At 57.5% G+C, this 27,790-nt stretch overlaps 1 protein-coding gene across 2 annotated transcripts in view; it reads left to right on the top strand.

Annotated features, from left to right (window-relative positions):
* The window catches only part of RREB1 (ras responsive element binding protein 1), a 67,357-nt gene extending 41,751 nt beyond the window's left edge, over nt 1-25,606 (top strand). The window contains exons 8-12 of one of the 2 annotated variants that reach the window (XM_040249396.1): nt 6,284-6,473; nt 7,304-10,166; nt 15,671-15,832; nt 20,454-21,269; nt 22,263-25,606. In XM_040249396.1, coding sequence (XP_040105330.1) covers nt 6,284-6,473; nt 7,304-10,166; nt 15,671-15,832; nt 20,454-21,269; nt 22,263-22,774 — 4,543 coding nt within the window. In that variant the 3' untranslated portion in view covers nt 22,775-25,606. The remainder of the gene's footprint in view (nt 1-6,283; nt 6,474-7,303; nt 10,167-15,670; nt 15,833-20,453; nt 21,270-22,262) is intronic. The other variant, XM_040249397.1, reaches the window with a different exon arrangement.
* The last annotated feature ends 2,184 nt before the right edge of the window (nt 25,607-27,790 follow it).

Here is a 27,790-nt window from a genome sequence, read left to right on the forward strand (position 1 = left end):
CACACCCCTCGGTCACGCTGCAGGTGCTGTCGAGGCAGGCGGAACAGACAAGCCTCAGACAGCGGCCGCCCCCTCCGCTTCCAGAAGCTCCAGCTCTGCAGGCCCTCAAACCTCAGCCCCCCACCCCAGTAAACTGCTGCCCCTGCCCCAGAAAAGAGCATCCCCATGGGAGGAAGGAGCCCACAGTTGGAGTGGGGTGCCCTCCCAGCATTCTGGACTAAATGGGCTTCCTTTCTCCTTGAAGCACTGGCCAGCATGTGCTGGAATTCAAGTGTTCTGGGTACAGCGGGCCCTGGTGAGCTGCCTGGGGCACAGAAACAGTGCTCCTGTGAGCAGAAGGATTTGGCATTCACATGTAGGTGGTGGTCCTTCCATAAGGCGAGGGCAGGCAGGATGTCCATATGTTTTCATCCCTGAGTTTCGTTAAGTAATTGCACGTTTACTTAAATTTGTTTTCTTTATGGCAGTCTATTACAATGTGTGGCTTAAAAAGAAAAAAAGAAAGGTTTGTTCTCTGAAGAGTGGATGGAATTTTATTGCCTTCTTTAAGCCCTACAGCTAGATACACTTCCCCTATTAAATGCATTTATCTTACTGACAGCGAAGTTAGTTTCCACTTGGAAAAGTCGCCCTCGGTTTCCAACTTTGGGCCACCTCAGATCTGTACAGTCTCCCTCTGGCGCGTCGTCAGATCACTTGCAAAATGAAATTGTCCTGCAGCACCCCCTCTGCTGTGTCTCCAAGCACAGTTCCACTCCACCTAAATATTTGACAGCATGCTGTTCACGAGTTCCTGGCAGGGTTCAAAGATCCCCGCCCCTTCAAACGGGGGGGGGGGGGGGAGGTGAGGGGAGAGTGCTGGGGACCACCCGACCAGAAGCTGTGGCCCTCTCGACGGCGCCAGGCCCAAGTGAGGTTAGCAGCCAGCCCCGGGCCCGCGTTTGTAGCCAGCACCGCCGCCCGCAGATTCGCAGTGACCCCCACTGGACCTCCAGAGGAACCGAGTGTCTGGCTGACAGAGGCAGCCTAGCCATCTCTGGGTGATGTTCTCCTGCTGTGGTTTCACTTAAAGTCTGTCCACAGACAGAGGTCCAAGTGTGGCAGAGGAGGCAGCGTTTTTCCCCCAGGAGGGTTCTTTCCTTCCGTTCAGCCAGCCTCTCGAGGTGCTTCAGATTTCAAAGCAGGGTATTTTGCTCTTTTTCCTCTGTCACTTTTTGAGAAGTTTGTTTGTGAGATGACAGGCTGTATCCTATCAGAAGTGCCACAGGAGCACCTTGGTTGAAATCCTGTGGAAACAGGGGTGATGTGGTGGACGGAGGGCTCGTCTCACGTCATCTTCTGGCTGTCAGTTGGGCTGTGGCGGAGGGCTGCTGAGAAAGGAGGCAGAGGGCACGGGGTGGGGACTGGGAAGGACACCCGTTCCTCCCAGGGCGTCCCCAGGGGGACCAGCATCAGGGGAGACCCTCTACTGTTCTGTGAGGTTCTCGAGTGCACAGGACAGGGCGTCCCTTTGAAACTAAGATTCCGCATTGTCTGCATTTTCGTGTTTGCTGGTAGTTGCCAGGAAGCGGGTGATGGCTTCTTGTTCCGAGCGTGGTAAAGTAATGGTAAGGTTCGGTCTAGTACCTTGCAGTTCTCCGAGCATAGTGTTACCTTTGTTAACAGTTAGAGTAACTGAAGGTGCCCACATACAGATGGGAGAGAACAGGGCCCCGCAGCGAGAGAGAGAGCTCTCCCAGACTGCAGCCACAGTTGCTCAGAGATTCCAGGCCTCTTGCTTGCTTCTCACTGTCATTGATTTTCCCAGCTTGTCTGACATAAGAGGCACCTGGTATGCTTGCTCACCTGCAGATTCCTGGGTCCCTCCCTAGTTCCTCAGATGCCAGCCCATCCATCGTGGCCCTGAGAACCTGGTTTGCACAAGGTCCCGAGGGAATCTTATCTCAGCCACGTCTGGGAAGTTTTACACAGCAGGCAGCTGGAATACAGATGAAACAAGCTGTCCAAGGCCACCCACTCCGACTGCCCACTCCCAGTGTCTGGGTCCCATGCCCAGGCCCCACCACTCTGCACCCGCCTTCCTCGAGGATGCGGCCTGTGGCTGGCACTGAGCGCTTCTGGCACATGTGTGCTGAGCACCCACCATACGTGAGACTTGGTCCTACGCACCAGAAACGGGAGGGGATTGAAGGCCAACCGGAGAATGGAGGAGGAAATAGATATTCGTAGATAAATTCACGGCTGTAAGAGCAGGCAGCAAACCTGCTTCACCACTTTCCAGGCCCCCTCGTGCCCTGTGTGACCCATGTGTGATGCCTCACGTGGAACGCCAGTACAGCCCACACTGAGGCCATGGTCTCGAAAGAGGAGGGTGCTCAAAAAGATCTCTGGGGCACAAGAGCAAAGTAATCGGATTTTTTTTTTTGCTCATCCTCTAAAATTTTCTATTTTTATATTTTATAATATTCCTTGGAAGAAAAGCTATGACCAACCTAGACAGCATATTAAAAAGCAGAGACATTACTTTGCCAACAAAGGTCCATCTAGCCAAAGCTATGGTTTTTCTAGTAGTCACGTATGGATGTGAGAGTTGGACTATAATGACAGTTGAGTGCTGAAGAATTGATGCTTTTGAACTGTGGTGCTGGAGAAGACTCTTGAGAGTCTGTTGGACTGCAAGGAGATCCAACCAGTCCATCCTAAAAGAAATCAGTCCTGAATGTTCTTTGGAAGGAGTGATGCTGAAGCTGAAACTCTTAATACTTTGGCCATTTGATGCAAAGAACTGACTCATTGGAAAAGACCCTGATGCTGGGAGGGATTGAAGGCAGGAGGAGAAGGGGACGACAGAGGATGAGATGTCTGGATGGCATCACCAACTCAATGGACATGACTTTGAGTAAACTCCGGGAATTGGTGATGGACAGGGAAGGCTGGCGTGCTGCAGTCCATGGGATCGGTCAGAGAGTTGGACGCGACTGAGCAACTGAACTAATAGAAATGCATGCATATACGTGTGTGTGAAAATCCAAAAAGATGCATAAGAGACACACACACTTCTCAAGACCGCAAGCGGATTAGAGACATATGCTTAGAAAAAAAACTTTCAACTCTAAGGTTGAAAGTCCAACAAGAGTGCAGCCCTCTGCCCACGCCCACCTGCTCACCTGCAGTTGACATGCCGGCTGCTGAGAGTCAGGATTCTCTCTCCCCAACCTGTTTATGTCAGTAATGCTTGTAATTATTTGCTGTATAAGCTAGTGAATTTTTTTTTTTTTATAAAGAATAGTCTCTATGAAAATGAAGTTGGGCAGACTTGCACGTAATTCAGATTGGGTAGGTTTTGTTATTTGTTTTTTTGTCAAAGGTAGGGTGGACGAGACCCGTGTGAACAGGCGAGAGGAATGATCATGAGAACCTAGGTGCCGGTTGAGTTTGGTGTGCAGAAATCTCAGTTCTTGCTCTACCTTAGATCGTCTAAAGCCAGAAAGCAAAGATGTCGTATCACAGTGCCTCACACCGTGAGAAGGACATCGATCTTCACTCGGTGGAACTAGACCTTGGCCCCCAGAAAAGATGGGTGAGGGAGCAAATCGTGGGCTCTCTTTCCACGGTAGGTATGTTCTGTAAAGGTTCCAGGAATGCAAAGTTAGCAGGCACTGGACTGTTGCTCCTGGAGGAAACACGGGGTTTGTTTCCTGCAAGCGTCTGCTCACATTTTCATGTAGTAATCAGTACATAAACTTGTTTTATTAAGTGTATTTCTGTTTAATATATACCATTGAGCATCACCATTGAACTGAAACAGCTGACGGCACTGTAGCTCATCTCACGCGCATTTTTCTCCACAAAGCCCGTCACGGGCTTCCAGCTGTTGGGGACACTGAGCGGCTCTCAGCACTGCTCTTGGTGACCATTTTAAACAGAATCATCAGGAAGAGGCCCCGGAATGCTATAGAGAAGTGGCAGCGAAGAGACAGCGAGAAGTACACTCGCATACAGTCAGAGGTGAAACGAACGAGCAGAGCATCTCTTTGACCAAGCCCAGCGGGGAACATGTGTGTCGAGCGGCTGACTCCTCCCGCCCTGTCCCAGAACATGCCACAAATGCTGATGTGGGTTTGCAGATTTTAGCAAGGTGGCAAGTTCACAAACACTGAATCTGCAAATAATAAGGGTCAACTGAATGGTTTAGATTGAGTAAAATATTTAATGTGCGTGATTTTTTTTTAAATGAAGTTCCCGCCCTACCCCTTTACCTGACTGCTCAAGGAGCCTGCCTCCAGCAGATGGAGCTCGCCCTGCTGTCTTCCGTTGCTGAGCGGGGATGGAGCCTCGACTTCCAGTGTGATGGGGCCATCACACACTCGCTGGGTTGCTAGGGGGCCGTGAGCTTAGATGTTTGTTGCAAGGTCCTGGTGCTGGTAAAGATTAATTGTAAATACTCTGCAAATATTCTACACAAAATATATGTCGTCAGTGCTAATGGTTAACTAGGAGGAGGGAGCCATCGTAGACCTCGGGTGAGACGCCCACTGACAGCTCCCTGTCTTCCTTACCTCTCACCTCACCTACCAGGGAAGGCACAGACCAGCTTCCAGGCTGTTCCTTCACCTGCTCCGGGCCCAGACAGCACAGAGAGGAAAGTTGACGATGTGGGGTTGGGGGAGGGGGGCAGTGGGGCGGGAGGATCTGAACAGTGGCAGGAAGCAGGGCCCGGGGACACGGAAGCTGCACTGTACCGGCCACAGCTGCGAGATCTTTCCACACCTAAAGGCATTGGGCTCCCTGCGGCCGTCACTGCCCCCAAGCCTTTATCACCGTTGGTGAGCTTAAGCAGCAGCCCCTCAAGAGGGGATTGTGTTCGGAGTGGCTCATGGGAACCCGCTGTGCTAAATTTAATGGAATGATAACACTGAATCTCAACAGTGAGAGGGTAGGCGTGTCGGGGCGGGGTGGGGCGGTGGAGACACGGGATCACAGTGGCTGGGCCATCACGGCCCGACACAGGAATGGAGCTGCACAGACGTGGCGCTGGCTGCGGTGCCACCTGTGAAGCTCAGCCACCTCACGCGTGATATGTCGTCTTCGGTTTGCAGAGAATTTCAAAGCCAAAAGAGTTTCCCCTCAGGTGTGTGCAGTCTACCCTTCTGTGCCCCAGGTTCCTTCTGGAAAGGCAGGAGAAAGACCTGCCTGGGATTTCTGTGGGAGCACGTGCAGATGTGTATGTGGTCGGAAAGAGCTACTATCCAGGGGGCCCACCTGCAATCCTGGGAACACCCCAGGTCTACACTGCCTGACACGGCTGAGCCTGTGAGACGGACCCCCTGTGACTGGGGATGTTTAAATAAGGCTCTCATGGCGTCTGTATGCAGTGCAGGTCCAGAGTGTGTGGGTTATGTCCTCATGGTGGTTGGGCTCAGTGAAGACCTAGGAGACTGGTCTGAAATGTGGAGGAGACGGAGACACCATTTTACTATGAAGTGGCTTATATTACGCATCCATGTGGCCCAGGCCAGGTCAGGTGTATGCAGTCGTCTCTGAGTTGGAGCTTGACAGTCTTTGCTCTGTTGGTGGACCACATTGTAAGAGCCCTTCTAGGGCAGGGAGCCAGCTTGGTGGCAGGAGAAGGTGGGCATGTGAGCAGGGCTGGCGTCTCAGCTTTGCTGCTTCCTGGCTGTGTGGCCTCTACCGCGTTGCCGGCCGTTGTCGAGCCTCCGTGTTTCCCTCTGGAAGATGAAGGTCAGATGGTGTACTGCCTCTGCGGGGTGCCCTCGGGAGCTGTAATTACTACTTAGAGGGCAGGGCCATCACAGCGGGGCTGCATGGCCTCCGCCACCCGCTCCAGTTCTGCTGCAGGGCTTGATCACCGTTGCCCCAGTCATACGTCAGGGATGCTGCTGTGACTGCTCCAGCTGCTGTGGAAATCTGTGTTTTCTGGCTTCCAAACATTTCTGATCATCAGAATCCACGGAGCTGGGGGCGGGATGTGTTCCCTCCACGTGATGTAAATGCAGGTTAGAGCAGGTGGCCTCAGGTTCCCAGCCCTGTTCACACCTGTGCCATCTGCACAGACCGAGTGCCGGAGGCGAGTAGGACCTCTTTTTTTTTTTTTTTAAAGGAGTTTAGTGTCGCCCACCAGGAGCTGGTTGGCTTCTTGACGTCATAGCCTCTTTATTTTGCTCACTTGAAATGAAGCAGGAGGAAACCCCACACAGCTGGTGGACGGGCAGAACCTCGGCCGCAGCCGCCGCCTCACGGCCTGCGCTCTCTCTCCTGACAGGTGCGACGCCTGCTGCGTCACCTTTCGCACACACCGCGGCCTGCTGCGCCACAACGCGCTGGTCCACAAGCAGCTCCCCAGGGACGCGGTGGGGCGGCCTTTCATCCAGAACAACCCCGCCATCCCCGCCGGCTTCCACGATTTGGGCTTCACCGACTTCTCCTGTCGGAAGTTTCCCCGCATCTCTCAGGTATGCCATCAGCCCAGGCGGGACCCAGGTTCCCCACCCAAGGCGGGCTCTCCTTAAAACGCTGCCCTTTGGTCTCAGTCTGCCCCTCACAACCCTGGCTGAGTTGAATCTGTATTGTTAACAGGGGTTCTTTAACATGCATATCACAGCTAACTATCTCTGGCATTGTAGTTTCTATTCAAACGTTCGGGGTCATTGTTAGCCTGAGCTGCATTCGTTCTCTGCTTATAAAACACCTGCCAAAGCTACTTTGGCGGTCATTCTTTCAAATTTTTAAAAATCGAGGTAGAAGATACCAACAGTGAAATTCTTCAGAAGCCCCAGGCTCAGTGTCTTATTCTGTATGTATACACTCATGTGCATACGTTTGTGTGCACACACCCACATGTACACGCATTCATATATCCGCGTGTGTACCCACGTCTGTGCGCTCCTGTAGCCCCAGCCGCCACCGCCCCCATTCTCCCTTGAGGCCCTTCCCAGGCGGTGCCCGCCACCCACAGTCAGAGGAATCCCAGTCTCCACTGATGACAGGGAGTTACCATCAGTTAGATTTGTAGGGACCACATTTTAAAAGAGAGAACCCAGCCTCTGTGGTGGTGGTACTTCACGGCACTTTCCTGCCGCTCTGCCCAGAGGCCCTGGAGACTGCCTCCCTCATCAGGCAGCTGGGGTTCCTAAGGTGCTTTGTAGCTGGTACTCCTTTCTCAGGCCAAGGGGTGTTAGTGCCAGGGGAGGGTGGGCTCCCCTCGGGCTGGGGGAAGGGCCCGGCCGGGCCTGCTGTGCAGCCGGGAGTGCTTGCTGACTCCTCTCTGCCGGCTTCCCCGCAGGCCTGGTGTGAAACGAACCTGCGCAGGTGCGCCAGTGAGCAGCACCGCTTCATCTGCGACGCGTGCGACAAGGCCTTCCCCATGCTCTCCTCACTCACCCTGCACAAGCAGACACACGGGGCTGCCAGCCAGAGCCCGGACCGGCTGCAGGCCAGGGCCCCGCCGGGCGGCGACCCAGACCAGAAGGTCTTCCTGGCGGTGCTGGGCCTGCAGCACACGGAGGACGTGCGGCCCGCGCCGGCCGAGGAGCCGCCGCCAGACGACAACCAGGCGATCCAGCTCCAGGCACTGCGGTGCCAGCTACCTCAGGAGCCCGGCTGTGCCGGCCTGCTCAGCCTGGCCCCCTTTGACGCCGCTGCCCTGGGCGGGGCGCTCGCCGTCCTCCCGGCCACCGCAGACAGCGTGAAGCACCTGGCCCTGCAGCCCTTCCAGAAGGGCTTCATCATCCAGCCCGACAGCAGCATCGTGGTGAAGCCCGTCTCCGGGGAGCCGGCCATCGAGCTGGCGGACATCCAGCAGATCCTGAAGATGGCTGCAGCTGCGCCGCCACAGGTCGGCCTCCCGCCGCTGGCCAAGGCGCCCGCCACACCGCTGCAGGCCGTCTTCAAGCACATGCCCCCTCTGAAGCCAAAGCCCCTGGCCGCGCCGCGCACGGTGGTGGCCACGTCCACGCCCCCACCCCTGGTCAACACCCAGCAGGCCTCCCCTGGCTGCGTCAGCCCCAGCCTGCCCCCGCCGCCACTGAAGCTCCTCAAGGGCGCGGCAGAGGCGGCCCCCGGCGCCCACCTGCTGCCGCCCAAGTCGGGGGCGCAGCTCTTCCTGCAGCCGTCGCGCCTCGAGCTGCCTGGCCAGGCCGAGGTGAAGACGCAGCTGGAACAGGACAGCCTCCTGGAGGCGCTGCTGCCTCTGAGCGTGGAGGCCAAGATCAAGCAGGAGATTGCGGAGGGGGACCTCAAGGCCATCGTGGCGGGCCCCGGCGGCAAGAAGGCACCGGCCGTGCGCAAGGTGCTCTATCCCTGCCGCTTCTGCAGCCAAGTGTTCGCCTTCTCGGGTGTGCTGCGCGCGCACGTGCGCTCCCACCTGGGCATCTCGCCCTACCAGTGCAACATCTGTGACTACATCGCCGCCGACAAGGCCGCGCTCATCCGCCACCTGCGCACGCACAGCGGCGAGCGGCCCTACATCTGCAAGATCTGCCACTACCCCTTCACGGTCAAGGCCAACTGCGAGCGGCACCTGCGCAAGAAGCACCTCAAGGCCACACGCAAGGACATTGAGAAGAACATCGAGTACGTGACGAGCAGCGCGGCCGAGCTGGTGGACGCCTTCTGCTCCCCCGACACAGTGTGCCGGCTGTGCGGCGAGGACCTGAAGCACTACCGCGCGCTCCGTGTCCACATGCGCGCGCACTGCGGCCGCGGCCTGGGCGGCTGCCCCAAGCCCCGCAAGCCCTTCGAGTGCAAGGAGTGCAACGCCGCCTTCTCGGCCAAGCGCAACTGCATCCACCACGTGCTCAAGCAGCACCTGCACGTGCCCGAGCACGACATCGAGAGCTACGTCCTGGCGGCCGACGGCCTGGGCCCCGCCGACACGTCCGCCGAGGCCCCAGGCCGCGCCGACGAGGGCGAGCGCAAGCCCCTGGCCGCCTTCCTGGAGCCCCAGAACGGCTTTCTTCCCGCGGGCCCCGCCCAGCCTCTGCCCCCGCATGTTGCCGTCAAAGTGGAGCCTGCCAGTAACTTCACCGCCGACTTCAACGAGCCCCTGGACTTCTCCCAGAAGGGCCTGGCCCTGATCCAAGTGAAGCAGGAGAATGCGGCTGCCTTCCTGAGCCCCTCCGCCCCCTACGACTGCTCCATGGAGCCCATCGACCTGTCCATCCCCAAGAACTTCCGGAGAGGAGACAAGGACGCGGCTGCTCCCGGGGAGGCCAAGAAGCCTGAGCAGGAACCCGGGAGCAGCGAGCAGGCCTCCCCGGGCCCACCGGCCTGCCCCACGCTGCCAGCGACCTTGGGCACCAGCGGGCCCCTGGAGAAGCCAGGGGTCCCGGCCGCGGCATCCTCGGCAGCCAGCCCTCTGGAAGCTGCGGCGCTGCCCCTGCAGGGCCCCGTTCAACTCGCCGTGCCCCTCTACTCCTCAGCCCTGGTCAACAGCTCTCCGCTCTTGGGCAGCTCCACCCTCGGCAGCCCGGCCTTGCTGCGGCCACTGCGCCCCAAGCCCCCCCTGCTCTTGCCAAAGCCCCCCGTGACAGACGAGCTGCCCCCGCTGGCTTCCATCGCCCAGATCATCTCATCCGTGTCCTCGGCCCCCACCTTGCTGAAGACCAAGGTGGCTGACCCGGGGCCAGCAGGAACCGGCGGTACTGCCGCGGCCTCAGACAGCATCGGGGGTGCCCTCCCCAAAGCCACGACCGACGTCACCAGCCCGAAAGAATCCAGTGACTCACCCCCCTCCGCCAACAGCCCAGAGGCAGTCTCGCCCACCGAGCAGGGACCAACCAGCTTGTCGAAGAAGAGGGGCCGGAAGAGGGGGACGCGGAGCCGGGCACGCAGCAGCGGCGGGGTGGACCTGGACTCCAGCGGGGAGTTCGCCAGCATCGAGAAGATGCTGGCCACCACAGACACCAACAAGTTCAGCCCCTTTCTGCAGAGCGCGGAGGACGATGATGCCCAGGAGGAGGTGGCCGCAGCCCCCACAGACCACAACGGGCCCAGCGACGAGGAGCAGGGCAGCCCGCCCGAGGACAGGCTGCTGAGGGGGAAGCGCAGCTCATATGCCAACTGCCTGCAGAAGATCAGCTGCCCGCACTGCTCACGGCTCTTCCCCTGGGCCAGCTCCCTGCAGAGGCACATGCTCACGCACACTGGTAAGAGGGCGGGCAGCGAGGAGCGGCGCCACGGCCGCCCTCCTCCGCACCCCGCTTCCCAGCTTGTCGTCCTCTTCAGGCCCAGGAGTGGGGGGGCTTGCCTGAAGGCCCAAGAGTCAGTACCCAGAATGGCCTGTCTCCGTCGTCTGGGCCCCCAAGGGCGTCTGGCAAAGGGAGGTGTTGGGGTGTTTTCAGGTGCGGTGGTCCTGGGCTATCTCGTCCCTTGGTTGGGAGGAGGCAGCTAGGGGAACGGGGACTTTGACAGAAGAATTTGCATCCCATCCTCAAGGCAGCTTTTAAAACTGCAAACATTCTGTGATGTTCTTTTGACTGCTGTGTATTCTAAAGGGAAATATTGCAGATTATGCAGGCACTTTTCAGTTCACTGAGGCGACCACGCCTTCTGGTTATCTTGATCAGTGTCAGACTAGTTGTAGAATTTAAAAAATTTTTTACTTGTACTAAGGTGGATTGTTCCAGAGAAACATGCAAATATATTCCTCTAAGTAACAGGTTTAAGTTGTCAAACAGATAGCCCCAGAGTATTTTTCAAATGTTTTCATATATTGATTTTTAAAGAGAAGTTTAAGATAAGAAGTACACTTTAAATAATTTGACTCCAGGTAGTTAATGGTCAAGTGACCATGCAACTCCCACCTTAATTCTGAGTCACTGAGGATTCAAACAGGATTTATATCTTTGAACTAAGGGTAGTTTGGGTGAGATTCTTAACGTTTTGGAGATGACCACCCAAATATAAATTGATCAGACCTGAAATAGAAGAGTTGTGCAGTACAAGATTGCCAGATAAAATGCAGGACCCCAGTTAAGTCTTGGATTTCAAATAAGCAACAGATGATTTTTAGTGTATGCATCTCCCATGCACTGTTTGGGATAGGCTGAAGGGGCACCTGGGGAGGGATGGCAGAGCCGTTGTGGGTGACAGGGCCCCGGGGGGCTTCAGGAGGAAAGCGTTTCTCAGAAGGCCCCCCCCCACAGCAGTCTCTCCTGCCGCCCTGTTGGGGTGGTGCCCGCCTGTCACCTGCAGGGTCTCTGAGAAGTGAACACTCCTCTTCCGACTTCTCAGCAGAAGGGGTCTGAGGAGCCGGCGCTGCCTGCCCACTCACTCCTCCCCCGGGCCCAGCAGGTCCCCCCGACTCTCGGATGTTCTGTTCTCTTCCCGGCAAGCCCACGGCCTCCCTGAGAGGACCGTACGGCAGGTACTTCCTCTCCAGACTTGGGCCAAGTCTCTGCAGGCGTCTGGTAGGAATTCCCTTAAAGTGCCCAGGCGTCCTCTTGGTTTAAGATTTGGAGGCGGGGGAGAGGGGAGTGGGAGACGGGGCGGGTGGGGGCAGGTGTGACCTTGTCTTCCCCGCTCAGTCACCGCGCCCCCAGGGGCTCTGTCCCTGTCTGTCTGCCCTGTGTTCCTGTCGTGGGCATCGCGGGCCTTGTCTCTGGCGGGCGGAGCAGCCATCCAGAGCTCGTCTTGGTGATGGACCGTGAGGGCCATGCTGTCCCCATCTTGCCCAGAGGAGACCGAGGCTCAGGGCGGGTTGAGTGATTGGCCTGCAGGCGTTCTGGTGGTCCTGAGTTGGGAACCTGGCCGGGTCCCCTGCCGCCGCCCCTGCCCTGTCTGAGGATGTGGGGGGCGTGCGTGTCCTGACCTACCCCCAAGGCACAGGATGGGGAGGTGGCTTGAGACAAGGTGTAGCATGGCTGTGGACCCCGAGCTGCTGACAGGATGGTGTTGGCCACACACTTTGGCCCGGACGGAGGCCGGCGCCCCGTGGGCTCAGTTGCCCTCCTCTGCTCTTTCACAGCCTCGGCTTCCAGAGGCAATCTCTGCATCAAGCTGCTTAGTGATTTTAGGGAGCGTTCAGCAGCAAGGACTGGGAATTCCAACATCTCTGCAGGGTCTCCCAGACATGTTTGCAGGCCATTCTGCCACCTAAACAGGCAGCATTAAGCAGCCCAAGGTTGAGTGTCCAGCCAGGGGTTCGCTGTTGCTCAGGCAAGGGGCCTGTGGTCTCAGCCCTTTCTCTGCGTGACTCAAGTTCTAGGAACCGTGTCTCAGGAGGAAGCTGGCGTGGCTGGCACATTTCATGTCCTGGTTCAGTCTGCACTCACAGCTCCTTCCTCCTTCCACTCCCCTGCTGGCCTGAGGTATCTAGTTGAGGGGGGCCACCCTGGTTCCTTCCTTCTCAGCCTGACCAGTCCACCTCTTAAGATGGCTCACTGGTTTCCGCCTTTTCCCCTTGTGAGCATCCCGTGTGTTTTCAGGCTACAGGTAGAAGAGACAGTGCCAGCAAATGGTTCACTTCAGCCCCACCCAACTTCCTCCTGGTGAAATGGAGTGTCAGGACCCTGTGAGGGCTGAGGTGCCTCCAGCTCTGCCAGTCCTAGCCCTGGCCTCGCCCACTTCCTCGTGGTTGGTCTCACTGATCTTTCTTGCCAGCCTGGATCCCACCTACCTCTCCCACCCTCTGTTCACAGACACCACATTGGGGCTGGAGTCTGTGGGATGTACGCCTCAGTGTGGAGAGCGCTCCCAGTGGGATGCACACCTCAGTGTGGCGAGCTCTCCCAGCCTCGCTGGGGTTTGACTGCTTTTCACTTTCTTAGGCGGCAGGTCTGGGAGCGTCTTCCTGGCCAGCCCTGCATCATCTCTGCCCGATCCTGAAAGAAAGACCTGGGGGCAGGAGGGCGATGGAGAGCTGGCTGAGGGGGCGAAGCCAGGTCATCACACTTACTCTGGGCGTTCACCCTTTATTCCCTCCTGCCCTGGCTGCCAGACAGCGCCATGTGCCTCGTGTAAAATTTCTGTCTTCATTTCTTGACTGTTCCGACACCGCGAGTGTGGGTCGAAGGATGTCATAGGTCTTTAGTGCAGAGGCAGCTGCCTGTGGTCACAGGTGCATTTAAAAACAGCCCTGCTGAGTGCCTGTTACCAAATGGATGAAATCATCAGGTACCTTCCATACGGATCACCGGTCAGCAAGGCTTTTCTGGAGACTGTGACAGCAACATACCAGAAGGGTTCTTGTTTCCTCTGTCCGTGCAGTCTGCAGGGCACGCTGCTGTTAAAATGTGTGATTTACGCAGTGAAAGGGGGGCTTTTAAAGGCTCCTGTTGGTTGTCACTTTGGGAATCTTCCTAATTGGATACAGTACTTCCAGGTCATTGAGTTGGTTTCTAAACTTAACCTTAGCATGCATCTTCCTCATCATGAGACATCCGCCTGGCTCTTGAAACCGGCTATAAAAGTGAAGCGTTCACCAGCATGGAGATCGTAGAGTACCTCGTATAGTAGGGAGAAGCAAGAAGCCAGCCGCTCTGTTTGAAGTCAAGAACCAGATCACAGCTCACAGTCACAGCTTCTGACTTGTTTTCTTCTCGGGCCTGTTTCTCTTGTTTTCACACTGGCCTGACTCAGGGAGACTGTGATTGTTGCCCTTGGAGAAAGAAATGTTAAAGGGAAAATATTTTCTTCTTCCTTACCACAGAGCCTGAATAATTATTAAACATTAGGTGTGACATTTAGTGAAAAAAAGTAATTTGAAGGGCACACACACACACAAAGAAAACATTAACATACTTGACAGCTCGTCTTCACACAAAAAGCATGACTTTCTTTTTTTTTAACATGGGAATTTTTATAAATTTAGCACAAAACACCTGCAAGGTTTGTGAAGCACGGGTTCTCCAGTTCATCCTCTCAGGCCCACGTGGAGCTCCCTAGAGTAACTGTTTTTAAAATTTTCGGCTGTGCTGGGTCTTCGTTGCTGTGCACGAGCTTTTCTCTAGTCGCAGCGCGTGGGGCTGCTCTCCGGTCACGGTGCACTGGCTTCTTACTGTGCTGGCTTCTCTGGTTGCAGAGCGCAGGATCGAGGCGTGTGGCCTCGGGAGGCGTGCCTCCTGGACTCCAGAGCACAGGCTCAGAGGTTGTGGCCCTCGCGCCTCGCTGCTCAGCGGTGTGTAGGACCTTCCCAGACCAGAGATCGAACCCCGGTCTCCTGCACTGGCAGGCGGATTCTTTACCGCCAAACCCCCAGGGAAGCCCCACACACAACTGGTTTCTGATTCCACTTACCCATCCTTCTAATTGCACTGTCTTTGATGGTTCTAGACATCTGTATTTAAAAATCTCTACCAGCAGTCTGGAACCATCCCTCAGAAGGGAGTGGATGTCCCTTTCTTTGGCTACAACTGATGCTCAAACTTGGGGTGTGTGGATTCAGGCAGTGCGAGTCCTTCCTGTCCTGGGGATCCCGGGCAACAGGCCCGTGTTGTCCATTTCCCAGGTGTGTGGGCGCGTGTGCCTTCGCTGGCTCTGGGGCCTGGTGATGCACATCGGAATCTAAATGGAAGACCAGCCCCCATCGGCGGGTCGAGGGAGCAGTGCTGGCTGCCTGTCTGGGCCGGGGGTGGGGGGGAGGGAGTGTCTTTCTGTCTGTCTGACCTGGGTGTGTGTGTGTGTGTATCCAACCAGGGCAGCCCTGGGGTCATGAGATAGCAGTGAGCCCTGTTTGTTGCTGTACAAAGCCTTTTCCCAGTAACCTCAGAAGCTGAGACCTTGGAACATGGCAGCTGAGGAAAGCAGAGGACTCCAGTGAGGCAGCAGACAGTAGCCCACCCCCTCCCTTCCCCACCCGCCCTCTTCTTTCCTTCTCTTCAGCGTTACTCTGGCTCTGCCGTGCATCCATCCTTGCAGGCACAGATCAGGCGCCGTGGAGCCCCCAGAAGGAATCCTAATGGAAGGGGAAGGGGTGCTGGTCACAGCAGATAGTGGCCAGGACAGGCAGGTTGGTGGGGCGCTCGGGGACCCAGCTTCTTCACACTCGGGATGCTGAGTGAAGCACGTGGTCTCTGGGGAGACTCGTCCCTGCTGGCCCCTCATCGCCCACCAGCAAGAGTGTAAAGCGAGGGGGCAGACCCGACACCCCCCCCACCCCCATCTGGCTGGCTAGAGCCACAGGACCCTTGAGCAGAGGTCCCACAGGAGGCACCCTGGGAAGTCCAGGACTCAGCTCTTCCTGTCCAGGTGGGCGGGTCAGACCCCCAGAGACCCCCAGGTTGAAGATGGCCCTCCATCCTGTCCCGCTTCTGCAGTGCTGCCAGGCTGGGGATGCACATGGGCATCCTCGCTGTGGTGGCCACGGGCGGCGTCCTGCGCACGTCCCTCCCCTCACCTCTGTTCTTGTTATTATGTAAGATTTTTGTTTTAATTGTGAGATTTATTTTAAAGATATGTGTCTTGCTTTCATTGTTAACTTTCAGTGTTTTAAAGACAAATACCTTATCCCAGTCGGGATGAGGGAAGGTGGTCGTTTGCCTTATTGAAGTTCTCGGTGTACATTTCTTACTGTGTTTTGTTTATTTTTTTGAAAGGGGTGGGGGGTGGGAACCAATGCCAGTGATCCCCGGAGAAGGAACCGGAAGCAGACTTTCCTTTTTCGCTGCAGTAGAAAGCCAGGTAAATATGTATTTTTTTTCCCCCGATTCAGGTCAGAAACCCTTCCCTTGTCAAAAATGCGGTGCCTTCTTTTCCACCAAATCTAATTGTGAACGACACCAGTTGCGCAAACACGGAGTTACCGCCTGTTCCCTGAGAAGAAACGGGCTTATCCCCCAGTCAAAAGAGAGTGATGGAGCCCGTGATAGCACAGGTAGTGCCTCCAGGCGGTGGAGCAGGGCGCCCTTAGCCGCCCGCCTCCCTTTCCCTGCAGGAGCCCGCGCGTCCCATCTGCTAGGGAAGGCCTGACCTTCCCCTCCCCACCCCACCCCCACGCCTGTTCGTGCCCTTTGCCCCCTAGAGCTGGGCGGTGCGGGAGGGTGTGCAGTCCCGTTCTTTGTAGGAACACGTTTGAGAGGGATGTGGAAGCGCTGGGCTGGTGTTTTCGGAAACCCCAGCTGGGCCGCGTCCTACAGGGCAGGGATGGGCCGGCTGGGAAGGTCCTGCAGGAACCCGCGATGCCCCGCCCCCCATGGGGAGGGGCCGGCCAGGCGGAGTGTTTTCTTTTCAATAACTCTTCCCAGTAAAAACCTTAGTCTTGTTTGAGAAAGCACTGTGCATGTCCTTTCTTTAATCCCATCTCCGCTTGCTCCGAATCCGGGTATTATTCTCGTGTGCTGATATGCGCTTCCTTCCTCCAGCCCTCCAGAGCAATTAACGGCTGCCCGTGCGTCCCCCGCCACCTTTTTCCCTTCCAGCTTCTGTATTTACTCATGTTCTCTGTTGAGTGCCTTCCATTATCTCCAACCGCTTGGGGTTTGTGTCCCTCACTCCCCGAAACAAAACCAAGCATCGCTGCCTGTGGGTGGCTCAGACGCGGGGCTGGTGGGCTGATGCTGAGTAAGTCTTGCAGGTGTGGGTTCAGTCTGACAGATCGCGAAAGCTTGACTTTTCCCCTTTTTTGAAGCCAAGGAGATTCCCCCCCCCGCCCCCCAGGTGTGTTTTCCTGCTGTTACCTGGTCACTATGTCCCATGCTTCCTGCCCTCAGACTGAGTGGGGCGGGGGTCTCCCTCTGCTGGGAGTGAGCGTGGACTGGAGGGCCGGCTGTAGCCCCCGGCCGCCTCGTCCATGTGGTCAGAGACGGGGTTGGGGGGGCGCGGAACCTCTTCTCGGGGCCACGCCTCCCCCCCCCCCCAGCCAGTGAGACAGGCCCGAGACGCCCTGGCCACGCCCTCGGCCGCGGTCAGACCCTCGGCTTCCAGGCCCACGTGACTGGCCAGGATCTGTGAGTGGAGAGGGGTCCGGGCGCCCACGGAGTCTTGCTGTGACTGCTGCCCTCGGGCCCGTGGTGCTGGGTGACCTGCCGTTCACCCCGCGAAGCTGGCCGCTGGGCTGGCAGGGCGCAGCTTCGCTGGGACGGCCCCGCCAATGTCTGAGCCTCAGTTGCCACGTCAGGTTCCTCCCGGCCCCACTCTCGAAGCCCATCAAAGTTCCCAGGAGGCCGCGGGGCGCCCTTGGCCCCCACGCTGGCAGACGAGTCTTAAGGTGTAACAGCCACGATGCACACTTTGGGTTCAGCATCTTGAGCTGTGTGATCAGGGAGCACCGAAACCAGGGCTTCCTGCAGACGCGAAGCTAGTCTTAGCCTTGGGGCAGCTCCACGTCTTCACAGTGTGGGTACTTGTTTTATAAACTGCAGTTATGAGTTTGGTTTTCCCAAATCTCGCAGCGCCCTCCTCACCCCCACCCTGCCCGGAGGGTGTATAGGTTTCCTTTAAGGGACAAAGCCTCTGGGAAAAGAAAATTCAGTGACAGTTGTAACGGGAAACCAGCACAGAGAAAATATAGGTTTGGTGTAATTGTGGTCACAGTCCGCGGCGAGAAAGAAGGCTGAGAGAGAAGACAGAGAGAAGGAGGGTCGGGGAACAGGAGTGCTTTCAAGAGCTTTTCACACCAGGTGAGGGCGATGGAGGGTGGAGGTTTCTTTCAGGCTCCTTCCCATGAAGTTGAAAAAGTCAGGCTTTGGAGAAAAACCATAAAAACACAAAGGCAGGAAACGACCCAGGCCGTTCTTGAGGGATTTCTATGTTTATATGCCTAGGTTGCGTTTTCTGAAAATCCCAGAACATGTTTTGCAACATAGGTCTGACTTTCTCAATCACAGAAGGTCCCCCACCGCAGTGCGCCGTAGATTTTCCCCAGAGGAACGGGGACAGTGCTGGGATGGGGCAGTGTTAGCTGAAAGGGACGTGTTGACTGTTCAGAGCCAGGCTGAGACTGGGGTGCACTCTGTCCCTGCGGAGGAGGCTCCTGGGTCTTCCTCGGGTGATCTTTGTCGCAGCCTTCCTGTTTGTGGGCACCTGCGGGTGATTTTTCAAATCAATGTGAGCGTGAAGTTTTTTTGGGTTTTTTGGCCGGGCTGCGTGGCCTTTGGAATCTTAACTTCCCTGACCAGGGGTTGAACCAGGCCCCACCGCAGTCAAAGCCAGGGAACTCCCCAGCATGGGCGTTTTGAAACTGTCGCTGCAAGGTGGCCCCCTTCGCTGACCTGAAGCCCCTCATGCCCGTGTGGGCGGGGCCCCTTCCTCCCGGCCTCAACCCTGCCCAGGCAGATGGATGTTTAGGTCGTAGGTTGTCAGCTCAGTTGGAGAGCGTGAGATTTCTCAGAAACAGCAGATGTTTACTTGTTGACCTGACACGGAGGTCTTCACTCTCACACCGGAGGAGCTTTGGGGTTCTTATCTACGAGTGCCTTCAGAGTCTGTCTGCTTCCTCTAGCAGTTTTCTTAGATTCGCCTGGCTGACGGGAACAGAAAATGTTTAAAGCCACATGGCTTACAAAAGTCACCAGCTCAGCCGCCTGCATTTGGGGAGGGCGCGTGGTGAGGAGGGCGAGGTCGGCGTAGGGCCTGGCCTTGTACGTTGCGCATCCACGAGACCGAAGAGGTTAAGTCCTTGAGCCCGAGGATTGCCAAGAAAAGGCTCTTGGAGTGGCTTGCAACTGGAAGGGCCCGGCTACTGAAAACGCCCCCTGGTGGACGTCGAGCAGAAGGCGGCCAAGCTCCCCAGAGGAACTGAGCTGGCCTCTGCCGCCTTCAGAGAGAGCATCAGCCCCGCTGAGGAGGGCCCCGAGGTCAGAACACTTGGGTTTGGTTTCAGAATTCACTTAGTTTATCATCTTAAATATATTCTACTGCAGTCGAAATCTTAAATAACCCATGTTCTTTTGGTGAAAAAGAAAAATAGTGGTTAGTGGGACAGCCTAGAATGTTCTGGGACAGATAGGAAGTAACTACACACACACATACACCCCTTGGCTTCCCCCCACACACACACCTTTAATGTAACTACCCTCCGAACCAATAAATAGGAAACCAAGCATTCTGTACTTTGTTATTTTGAAGTTTACACCAAAATCCATGTAAAAAGTGCTCTCGGAGCAATTAAAGAAAATGAGCATCTGATTTTCCCTTGGAAAATGGCCTAGATGTTGGTGTGGGCATGTATATATGTATCTCAGGAGTCGTCTTTAATCTTTTGGGTAATTGCCAAAAGCCATTTATTGTCAGAAATTTTATACTCACCCCACAATTACTTGCTTCCTTCTGAAACCTTCTGAGATACTTGCACAGTGGCTGCCAAAACGTAGTCAGAGTGAAAGCAACGGAGAGAAGGAAGCGGGAGAGCCGTGTAGTGGGCCTTGGTGGGGCCGATCCCTTTGCTTCGCCGCCAGCCCAGGGCTGCCCCGACGGCAGATCACAGAGCCTGTGCTTCCGGCGGGCGTGGTGCCGGTCTGTGCATGGCAAGGGAGGGGCCCGGTTCGGTGTGTGAACCCGGGCTCGGAGAACGGGCGGCGCGAGCCGTCTCTGTGCCGCAGAATGGGTTCTGTCAGCCTGCTGCCGCAGCGGTACCCTGGCCATTGTACGTGTAGTTAAAAGTTGGGCTCAGCAAGCTTCAGCTTCACCGTCACAGCTCATGATGGATAAGGGGCTAAGACCTTGTTTGACCAGAATGGCGAGGAGATGGTGTTTTTGATCAATACCGTCATCTCTTGGGTGTCGACAGTGTTCCCAGGGGGCCAGCCCTTAAGAAGGCCGATAGAAACCGGCGGACTGTCCACATCTGGTTTTGCTGTGGAGAGTGGACAGGTAGGAACCAGCCGAGAGACGGGAAGCGTCTCCGCTCCCTACCCGGGTCCCGACAGCAGCCAGGGGGCCCGCAGGTGTGCATGGTATCCTGCCGCCCGCGCGCTCTCCGGGAGACCAGCCGCCAGGTGGCAGCGTGCAGGCCACAGATACCGAACTCTGGCTCTGGGCCGCGGCCTGTGAGCCCCTCCCCAGATCCCGTGGAGGGGGGCTTGGTCCTTTGTCTGCTGCATGTGTATACGGCTCTCTGCTCTGGAAAATAACTTCTCCCGCTCGGCTTCCTCAACCTCCCTCGCGCTGCGAGTCTCTGGAATGCGCCCGCTGTCCTCTCCCGGTCCTTTCTGTCTGGCTGCCCTGAGCCGCTCGCCCGCCCCTGGGGACCCGGAGTATCCCTGTGTGTTCCCGTGGGTGGGGGCGGGGGGCGCCCAGCTCCAGGGGTGGAGGGGAGGGCGGGGGTCGCAGGCTCAGACAGCCTGGGACCCCAGCCTGTGTGTGCGCCCACGTGGAGGCTCCTTTTTAAAATTAACCTCAGACCCGCCTGGGGGATGCAAGGGGTGACGAGGATTCGGGTGAGAGAAACCCTTGCTGGGGTTTGGGAGACAGGCCCCGAGGGGTGGGTCACGGGTGAGCCCTCGGAAGGGGTGTGTTTGGGGGCCCGGGTCTCAGTCTGCCCCGTGCTTGCCCCGCAGACAGCCAGTCGGACGCAGAGGCCTCGGCGGCCGGCAGCGAAGTGCTGGACCTCACCGCCCGGGAGCCGCCTGCGCCGACCCCGGAAGGTGCCTCGGAGCCCAGCCCGGCCCCGGCCCCGGCCCCGGCCCCGGAGGACCCCCCGAGGGGCGCGCAGGAGGAGGCGGAGCCTGTGGCTGCGGAGCGGGATGCGCAGCCCGAAGAAGAGGATGCGCAGCCCACGGAGGAGGAGGAGGAGGGGGAGGAGGAGTGCGCGGAGGAGGAGCCGGCCGAGGCCGCTGACGGCCCCGAGGAGGACACGGTCAGCAACAAGAGCCTGGACCTCAACCTCGCCAGCACGCTGATGGGCTTCAAGCTGGCCGAGGGCGAGGCGAGCGCGCAAGACCACAAGCACACCTGCCCCGTGTGCGGCAAGAGCTTCAAGCTCCTGGGGACTCTCAGCCGCCACCGCAAGGCCCACGACCGCGAGGACCCCAGTGACGAGAGCACGCCCCCCCGGGAGCACGAGGGGCCACACCTGGCTGCCCCCGAGCCCCCAGTCCCCGAGCCCCCAGCCGAGGCGGAGGCCACGCCCGAGGCCCCAGCGGAGAAGCAGAGTGAGGCAGCCGAGGGCCCCTCGGACGCGGACGGGGACGCCGACGGGGAGGGCCCCGCCGAGAAGAGACCGCTGGAGAAGAGTGATGACGACAAGAAGCCAAAGACCGACGCGCCCAGGAGTGCAGCCAGCAAGGCGGACAAGAGGAAGAAGGTGTGCAGCGTGTGTAGCAAGAGGTTCTGGTCCCTGCAGGACCTGACCCGGCACATGAGGTCGCACACAGGTGAGGGGGCGGGGCAAGCAGGGGACGGTGGGGGGTGGGCCGGGTCGGAGCTGGCCGCCGCGGTAGTGGTGTTTTCCAGAGCCTTCTGACCAGCCTCTTTGCCCTCTGCACCTCAGTCTCCCTGTTTCTAGAAAGGGGGGTGATGGCTGCCCTTCTGGAAGCTTCCAGAAGAATATGGGCGCCAGGAAGGGCTTCGGGGTGGCCCAGGGAGCAACGGTGAGGCAGGAGTTGAGCAGGGCTCCTCGCCCGGGCCTGTCGGGGGCAGGGGGCGCTCCCAGGTGTGCCCATCAGCCAGCTCTAGTTGCCCAGGTCTCTGCAGGGAGGCACGCAGGTGTGCCCTTCAGCCAACAGGTGCTGGGTTGGCCGTGCGGCTGCCGGGCTGATGGAGCTGAACCAAGAGGGCACCTGCTTGCTCCCCAGGCACAGCCCCGCTCCCCCTGAAGCCACCACCTCTGGGCTTGATGCCGCAAATCCCCTGCAGGGGCCACTGCTTGGGTAGAAAGGAGGCCTGGACGCACTCACCATGCCTTGCCCCACTGAGCAGGAAGACATCCCAGTGTCTTGGTCTTCGTTTCCCTCCACTCCCAGTGGCTAAAAAGGTTTCATCCCCTGCCGAGGCCCTGCACTGGGCTCCCAGCAGAGGTGTCCGTGGGCTCCAGGCAGGTGGTTCCCTCCGCTGCTCTGCGTCCGGGCACAGCGAGTCTGCAGCTCTGACTCTGCAGTGGGGCCAGCCGTGGGAGCCCTGTCCGGCGCCTGTGTGCCCGAGGTCCCGGATTAGGATTGAGAAAGCAGTCTGGACCGAGGCTGAGGAGAAGCTCCGTGCAGCCCTGCTCCCCCTCCTGTGCTGTGGTTGGGACAGAGGAGGCTCCAGGGAGTGGACCAGGGCTTGGCGGCCCATCAGGCTACCCCTCGGGCCTTGGCCGTGCTTGGGCGGAGCTGGGCGGTGGTCGCGGGTGGCCGCGTTCGCAGCCTTGATTCCCTCTGGTTCCCCAGGAGAGAGGCCCTACAAGTGCCAGACCTGCGAGCGGACCTTCACCTTGAAACACAGCCTGGTGCGCCACCAGCGGGTCCACCAGAAGGCCCGGCACGCCAAGCACCACGGCAAGGACAGCGACCGTGAGGAGCGCGCCGAGGAGGACAGCGAAAGTGAGTCCACCCATAGCGGCGCGCACCCCGTGTCAGAGGGCGAGGGGGACGCGGGCCTGCACGCCAGCACCCATGTGGCACTCACGCGGAGCCGGAGGGAGAGCCTGGCCGCCAAGGACGCCGGCCGCCGGGAGGAGCAGGCGGCGGTGCGGACGGCAGGGGCCAGCCAGGCAGCGGCCGGCAGGAGCGCGCCCAGGGCCGCCGCTGCAGGCAGCCCCCGGGAGCCAGCGCCCCAGGGCGACCCCGGCCGGGAGAGCCCTGCGGGCCTCCTGCAGGACCTGCTGGAGCTGCCGGGCCGCAGGCCCGCCCATCCCCTCCTGCCCACTGCCGACAGCGCCTCGCTCTTGGGCCTGGAATGACGACCCGGCCCGCCCCCCAGCACGCAGATGAGAGCCAGCAGAGCAAAGCGCCCTGAATCTGCTTCCCGAGGTGCCCTCGGTGCCCCTCGGCTGTTGGGGGGCCGGAGAGAGAGGGGGCGGCCACCCCCCAGGTGCCATCGCCTTACAGACTGCGGGGAAGGGCCGCACCAGCGATTCGAGTGCCTTAAGTACTTACAGCCCTTGGTGTCGTCCTGGGTGTTATGTGTTTCCAAAACAACTTTTTGAAAAACAAAGCAAATATTTTAATGAATTATTTGGAGAGGACCTTTTCATTTAAGCATTAACATTACCTTCTGTCTTGGTGTGTGTGAGCTTGTTTTTGCAAATCTGTGATAGTCACGTTTGTTCTGTGAGCTGGAAACAGACAAAAAAAAAAACATGCCCTTGGATACCTATGGCCAATAACTGGAAGAAAGTGACGCGAATTCCATGTAAATTCCCAGAGGAAATGTGGATGAGATGCTCATTTCTCAGATAGACTTTTTCTTTCTGTTTGCTGCGTGGTGGAGCTGTGATTGGGTCCTCAGTGGACTGCAGGGTGTGGCTCATGAAGGTTTCCAGTTTGGTTCAAGCCAAAACCAGGAAAGAGTCTAGCTTCGGCCTGGGACACATTTCCACTCTCAGCGTTAGACACGCCGTTACTGCTGCAGTTTCCAGACAGAGGAGCGTCCCCCTGGCAACTGAACCGGCGGGAAACACGCATACGTGTCATATCTCTTTCTCCTGCCCCCAACCCCCACCCTTTTCGGTATATGTATTAATAATATTATTATTATTATTATTATTTGTAGTTCATCAGTTTGCTGGTCTCTGCAGTCAGCAGAAACAAATGGGCAATATTTGTCCTGGGAGACCTGGGCCGCCCCCGCCCGGGCTCCCCCCTGCGTGAGCGTCCGCCTGCAGCCTCTGCCAGGCCCCCTGGGGCGGCAGCTCTTCTACTGTACTTAGACACGCCTCTCTTCTGTGACTGCAGCACCCAGCAGGGGCCCCACGGTCCTCCGCCCGCCCCTAGGGGGCCGGGGGGCAGTGGGGAGGGGAGAGGAGGCACGGTGGGCGCCGGGGGCCTCCAGGGAAGCCGGGCGGCAGGACCCACTGCTCGCCAGGTCTTCCTGCCAGACCCAGCCCAGGCCTCGCCCGCTGGCGCCCCCGTCCTTTGCAGAGCGAGGGAATTCTACTACTGGTAACAAAACTGCACAGGCGAGATGGAAGAGGAAGAATAGGGGTATGTTTACCTTCCTGTAATCTGGGGTTGGTGCTTGAAGATAAACACGTGTCTCTAGTTTCTGAGTCGCCCGAGCCCCTGGGCGCACAGAGGTGGATTTTCTTTTTCATGAGCATCGTATGCAAGCAATAGACCCCCTCACTGTAGCTGCCAGCAGAGACTGGAAACTGACCCTACTGTAGCTGGGCTGTGCTCAGCGGCCTGTCCTCTAGCCAGGACCCCCCGGGACCCCCCGAGCCTCAGTGCCTCAGCCCTCCCCCCTCGCCCCGGGACCCAGGGCTCCTCTGTCCTCAGACCTGTGCCCACCACAGGGACCCCCACCCTCCACTTCCTCACCCACTCCTGGTGGCCAAAATCCAACCGCCCAGACTTCAAAGGAAGCTGTGTGTTCTTGATGTGATGAAAAAGCGGTATCTTTGCATGTGAAAGGAGAAAGGTTGAGGTATATTAAGATTTTTAACTGTATTAGGGATGTGTGAACCAGTTTCAAAATGAGGTTTTATTTACTTTAGATGAAGACGAATCAGAACCAATGACACCCCCTGCCCCCCCCAACCCCGTGTCACTTCATACCGAGTGTGGTGTGCTTACCTAAAACCAGTTCATTCATCCCTTAATTTTTTATGACGATTGTTGTTATTTTCATTGTTATTATTTGGGTGTTTTGTTTTCCTTTGCAGCTCTCCACACTAAAACTCGGAACGTTGTGGGGAGAAGCCACGAGTTAACTCTGCGCTGGGGTGAGATGTAGCCGGAACCAGCCCGGCACCGCGGCCAAGGCAGCCGCTCGCAATAATCACTATTGATTTAAAGCTTTATTTAGCCTTCATCTGTACCCTCGTAGTCGATAAGGTCTTGCCACATTTTATTAGTGAGGTTGAGAGATGTATCATTTGTTTGTTGTTCTGTCCCCTCCCCCAATATTAAACTGTGAAATTTGTGATTTGTTTAAACTCTGGGTGAATCATAGCTTAGTTTGCATGTCCAGCTAATTTGTTCCTATACATTTTGTTTGATTCTTTTTCTCCTTCTCTCAGGGCTTTTACAAAAAAAAAAAAAGAAATATATATATATGGATCTTCTGAAAAGTTTTTTGAGGTGCAAGTTTCTCTCTTTTGTTTTTTCTCTTTGATTTATGAACACGATGCTGAGATTCAGTCACTACATGAAACTCCCGGCTGTGAAAACAAAACAAAAACCCGGGGCTGTTTTTCCCAACAGCCCCCAGGGGAAGCTGTGTGGCAGTCGGATGCCCGTTTGTTTCAGAAAGTTTCACCGTTCTTTCCACACTCTGTTCCTCTCTTTCCTCCAGAAGGAAGTTGATCCTAGTGATTTCAGCCCATGCATTAAACAGGAAACAATAATGTGTAGAATTCATATTTTTCTAAAGGGAACTTAAAAAACTGCTGCTACGTGTTGTGTACAAAACTGGTTTATGCCACATGAACAGAGAATCACAAGTTCGGTCTTGGTACTCCTCGTTCCTCCTTGTATCCAGTTGTATAGTACTTCCAAATTCAAAATGAGAAGAAACGCTGTTCTGTATCAAACCATCTAAAAGCAATAAATGTTATATTTTAAAAACGGCAGGTTGCTGGTCCCGCGGCCGTCCTTTGATTTGCTGTGGTCCTGTGAGCTCGTCCCCGACCCGGGCCACTGCCCAGGGCATCCGTGGCGGGGGGTGGGGGAACCTCAGGCCTGCTTGCTGCCTGCTGGGCACCTGGGGTTCCGACGAGAGCCCTCACCCAGGCAGCATCTCTCAGCCTCGGGCCATGTCCCTGCCCGCCCGGGGGGATCTTTTCGGGGCCCCGAGTGGTCAGTGGCAGCAGCTCCCCCTCCAGTCGGGCCGTGTGGGGTTGAGTTGTCCCCTGGGCGGAGAGCTCCCGTGACTCAGGCCTGCTGGTGTGGGCTGGGGCCTGGACAGCACGGTGACGCCAGGGCTCGGGGGACGGAGCCAGTCAGAAGCCACGTTTGCTTCTGCTGGGATCTGCCATCACAAAGCCACTGAAGGGCCAAGGCCCAGACCCTGTAAGCCCAGAGTGGGTCTTAAAGCAGCTCGGAAGCAAGCGGGGTTCGGGGAAGCTGGTTGTAGGTGTTTCCAGCAAGGTGACCGTGTCAAAGTTCCGAGCGCTGAGTGCTCGGGTCCTTCAGGCCTCCAGGTCCCGATGTTGGAGACCCCCAACCCCACTGCTGTACCCTCATATTACACACACCGGCCTCAGGAGACTGATTGTGGGGAGGTGAAGTGAGGGGTCCTGAGTCGTATATAATACAACAACCAAATAACTCAGGAGTGACTTTTGCATAGACAAGCAGCTCACAGGAAGCAAGCCCTCTGACCTGTCCAGTCGTGGGGGCCACTGAGCCGCGCTGACAGCCACCCCGCTTCTTTGTGGGTGGGGTCGTTCCTGGCTGGGAACCAGGACCGTACATGGTCACTGTGAAGGGCGAAGGGTCAGCCCCTTTGGAATAGGATGCCCAAGATGGTGTGCAGACTCCAGGAAATGCCCTCGTGCCTGTGTGTATGTGTGTTTTGGGTCCAGCCCCGGGCAGGCAGTGCTGAAAGCAGCTTACAGAGGCGCGAGATGGGACCTCGCGAAAGAGCAAGCCCGTTCCTTAGGAAGAGGAGACGACGTTCATCTGCCCCGTCACCTCCCCTGCTTGGGGTTGTGAGCCGACTCCCTCCCTCTGGGGAGCAAGCTGCGGGCCCCTCCTGCAGGCCCCCACCTCCCACCAACCCCGGGCAGGAGGAACCCACAGGCCTTGCAGAGCGGGTGTTCCCAGCAGGAGTGTGTACTTGGCCTCTCAGGGCGATTTCTGTCGTGAGCCTCAGCATTCAGGGTGATGTGTTTATCAGGTAAACACGTGGGCTCGGGGTTCCCACTGTCCCTGCAGAGAAGCCTGGTCAGGCACAGGTGGCCCCCAGAGAAGCAAAGGCCGTCTTCAGCAAGCCCTGCTTCCCCTTCAGCCTCCGCCCGTTAGAGACACCCTCCTCGGGTCCTCTGAGAGATGGGGAAACAAAGACGTTCACGTGTAAAGATCAGTTTTACTCTTGCACCCATTAAGACAAGGACGAGGCCTTGAACTGAATGGAGCTTCCGGGGGGCGGTTTCTGCTCGTTTTTCTCCAGGGTCCGGTTAACTAGCTGCAGCCTGGGCCCCCACCGTCTGCCCAGCGCTGACCTTGGCCCTGGGGGGCAAAACGAGGAGCAAGACGGGAGAGGCCTTTCCCTGTGGGAGGGCAGGTTTTCACGGTGAGACGTGGGAAACGGATAGTCAGGCCAAGGCCAAGGGCAGAGTAGCCTCGAGGGGGCGGGCCGCCAGCCCCGAGGAAGTCACCCACAAGGGCCGCGCCTGGGGACGCCCCCACAGGAAAGGTTCTGGGAACAGCCTGGCCCCGCAGAAGCCGCTGCAGCAGGAATGGACTGGGAGAGGCCGGGTCCTAGCAGAGAGGGGTCATGAGTGCACTGGCGGGGCCCAGGACACGGGCGGGCGGGGGGCTGCACGGAGACCCCCAGGAGGCAGCCTGGAGCCAACGGGGGCAGCTGTTGACAAGGGGCCCATCTAGGCTGTGTTCTCAAGAGGAGCCAGCAGGAGGAGAGGACATGTCAGACCCCTGACCGGCAAGAGGTCAGAGCTCAGAGGTCAGCCCCGCCCCCAGTCCTCAGAATGAACTCACACAAGAGGAGGCTTCACTTGTTTTCTTAAAGTAACCTTTTCTGTTTCTTTTTTTCCCTTAAATTCAGTAGAGGATACCTTGCCAAGAGAAGAGAA

Source organism: Oryx dammah, unplaced genomic scaffold (assembly GCF_014754425.2).
Source record: "Oryx dammah isolate SB20612 unplaced genomic scaffold, SCBI_Odam_1.1 HiC_scaffold_11, whole genome shotgun sequence".
In the NCBI taxonomy this organism is placed as follows: domain Eukaryota; kingdom Metazoa; phylum Chordata; class Mammalia; order Artiodactyla; family Bovidae; genus Oryx; species Oryx dammah.